Genomic DNA, 2,643 nt, shown 5'->3' with positions numbered 1-2,643 from the left:
TCCTTCCATTCAGTTACTGTTTCCCAGCAAAGTAATTTAAAAAAGAAGAAAAGGTTATATATACTCAAGAGAATATGTCTAAAATGAGCAACTTTATTTGTAGATGCAATCCATTCTGTTCTGAATATAGGTAACTTTCTGAGTCAAAAGCTGGTATAATTCTGACAATTAAATATTTATTGTGAGTAGGATTTTCCCCCCTTCTTGCTTAGGCCTTGAGGAACAACGGCTTTCTATAGCAGACATGTCAAACACAAGGCCCGGGGGCTGGATGCGGCCCACGAAGTGGTTTCATGTGGCCCGCGAAGCCATCCTGGAAACAGTGAGGGAATGGCCCCCTCTGCCTTAGCCCTGGCCCAGGCCAGCTGGGAGCCAATGTACAATTTTGTGGTGGCCATCTATGCTGAAACGCATTCAGTCTTAGCTCCATAAGCCCCCCCCGCATGGCCTGAGAGGAACAGTGAGGGTCCTCCAGTGGACCATGCCTTGGCACTTGCCCTGGTCCCACCCCCTTCTGCCAGAGACCCTCAGATCTGTCCCACTCCTGCCCAGGCCCCCACAGGCACCCTTGACGCGAACGATGTAGAGCTAGCCACACCCACCCAGTAGGCCACACCCACTTCATCCACACCCACCCAGTAGGCCGCACCCACCCTGGCCACACCCACCCGGCCCCCTGAGGGCAACCGCAACGCTGATGCGGCCCTCAATGAAATTGAGTTTGACACCCCTGTTCTATAGTATTCTTGAGAGTAGAACTGTGGAAATGTCATTCATTTATCTGCTTCATTTCTATAAAGTTGCAATTCATACACTCCTCTTCCAAGGATCATTTGGGATAACCATGGTGCTTTGTTGTATTCAGATTATATTCAATGTCCTTACTGTATGAGACGGTTTAATGAGACTGCTGCAGAAAGGCACATCAATTTTTGCAAAGAACAAGCAGCCAGAAGATCCTTTGCTCCAGGCCAGAAGGGAGGCAAACCAGCTTCAGTAAGTAATTGGACGCTATTCAAGTTCTTTGCTTCTGCCATTTTTCTCTCATCCCTTTTTTGAAGGATCATCATACATGGCAGAATTTCGACCATATTCCTGTCACTGTTGTGGCTCTTTCACTTCAGGTTCAGGAAATGACAAGTAATCCTTTGAAATAAGGGACGGGAATATTTAAAAATTGCTCAGTCAATATCAATGTCTTCTTATCTTCTTACTCCTTTGAAGATTTTTTTAAAATATATAAATGATTAACTGTATTACATTGTGAACCTCTGTTGTGACTCTGTTTAGTTATGCATGCTCTGTTTTCTAGGGAAAACAAGGAGTTTCCAAAAAAGAACCAACTTTAACAAATGCTGTGGGGACACTACTTCAAAACAGATTGCAAGGGACAAATACTGGCCAATCTGTAACAGGTAAGAGGCAACATATCTGAAATAATGTTTAGAAATACTGAACACTTAAAGTCATCCCATCAGAACTACAACACCTATATTTTACCAGTAATTCCATATTTGCAGATACTGTATAACAGTTATAACATTGGCAACTTTAAGACCTGTGGACTTCAACTCCTAGAATGGCTGGCTGGGGAATTCTGGGAGTTGAAGTCCACAGGTCTTAAAGTTGCCAAGGTTAGGCACCCTTGCTGTATATGTAGAATTTTATATCCAATACAGAATTTATCTGAAATCCTTTAAAAATATATATACTCTAGATTTTACATAAATCTTATACTGTAAAATCAAGGTAGTTACTGATAGGCCAACTGCAGTCATTTATAATTATGTGATATTAATTTGGTATACAATGGAACAATACATAAACTAGTCCAGGGGTTCCCAACCGGGGGTGCTCCCACCCCCTGGAGGCGCAAGACGATATTGCAGGGGGCTCGAAAACTTGGGTTCTCAAACTTATAGTATATATGCATAATTCGTTGCCGTTATTTCAAACTTTTGTAAGGGGTGCGAGAATATATCAGAAGCATTCTAGGGGTGCGGGGTATAGAAAAGGTTGGGAGCCACTGATCTAGTTTAATGTATAGTTTTCTGCAGGGTTTTTATGCTGTTCTATACTATTTTAAAAACAAGATTGTATAATTTTTATTCATTAAGAGAATGGTTTTAGGAAGATCTAACAAAAGGATGTAATATAAATTGGAGATGTAACTGTTCTCATTGTTTGCTTTCCCAGTTACACTGACATTCATATTAATATATATGAATTTGGGTGAACTAAAATTGATGCTCAAGGTCTGTTCGCTGATTAATCTTACTCTGACTTAACTTTAAAGTGAAATCGTACAAGCAGCACGAATCATACCTCTAACGTTCAAAAAGTGGATTTAGAATTAGCAACTACTGAGCTAGTTAAATTCCCCAGCATTTAATGTAAAATGGGCAAATTAATGCTTCAGGTCTGTAATTTGAATCAACAGTGCTTTAAATTGCTTGAGTTTGCTGATAATTCTCAGGATATATTTTTCAGAGTTCTTTACAGATATATTGTTGTTTTAAAGGACATGGTATTGAAATTTCAACTGGAGCAATACACAAAAAAATATCCCCTATTTCTTCTGGAACAGAATCTGGGTAAGATATATTGTGTAGATTAACAGGCTATATAGTCTAATCCAGCACA

General features: G+C 40.2%; 1 protein-coding gene across 1 annotated transcript in view; it reads left to right on the top strand.

The window, feature by feature from the left end:
• ZC2HC1B (zinc finger C2HC-type containing 1B) overlaps positions 1-1,531 on the top strand; it is a 6,946-nt gene extending 5,415 nt beyond the window's left edge. The window contains exons 5-7 of the mRNA XM_015827929.1: positions 866-996; positions 1,313-1,415; positions 1,521-1,531. Coding sequence (XP_015683415.1) covers positions 866-996; positions 1,313-1,415; positions 1,521-1,531 — 245 coding nt within the window. The remainder of the gene's footprint in view (positions 1-865; positions 997-1,312; positions 1,416-1,520) is intronic.
• The last annotated feature ends 1,112 nt before the right edge of the window (positions 1,532-2,643 follow it).

Source organism: Protobothrops mucrosquamatus, unplaced genomic scaffold, assembly GCF_001527695.2.
Source record: "Protobothrops mucrosquamatus isolate PMUCROS unplaced genomic scaffold, P.Mucros_1.0 scaffold4076, whole genome shotgun sequence".
NCBI classification, from domain to species: Eukaryota; Metazoa; Chordata; class Lepidosauria; order Squamata; family Viperidae; genus Protobothrops; species Protobothrops mucrosquamatus.
This window is presented reverse-complemented; position numbering and strand designations above follow the sequence as displayed.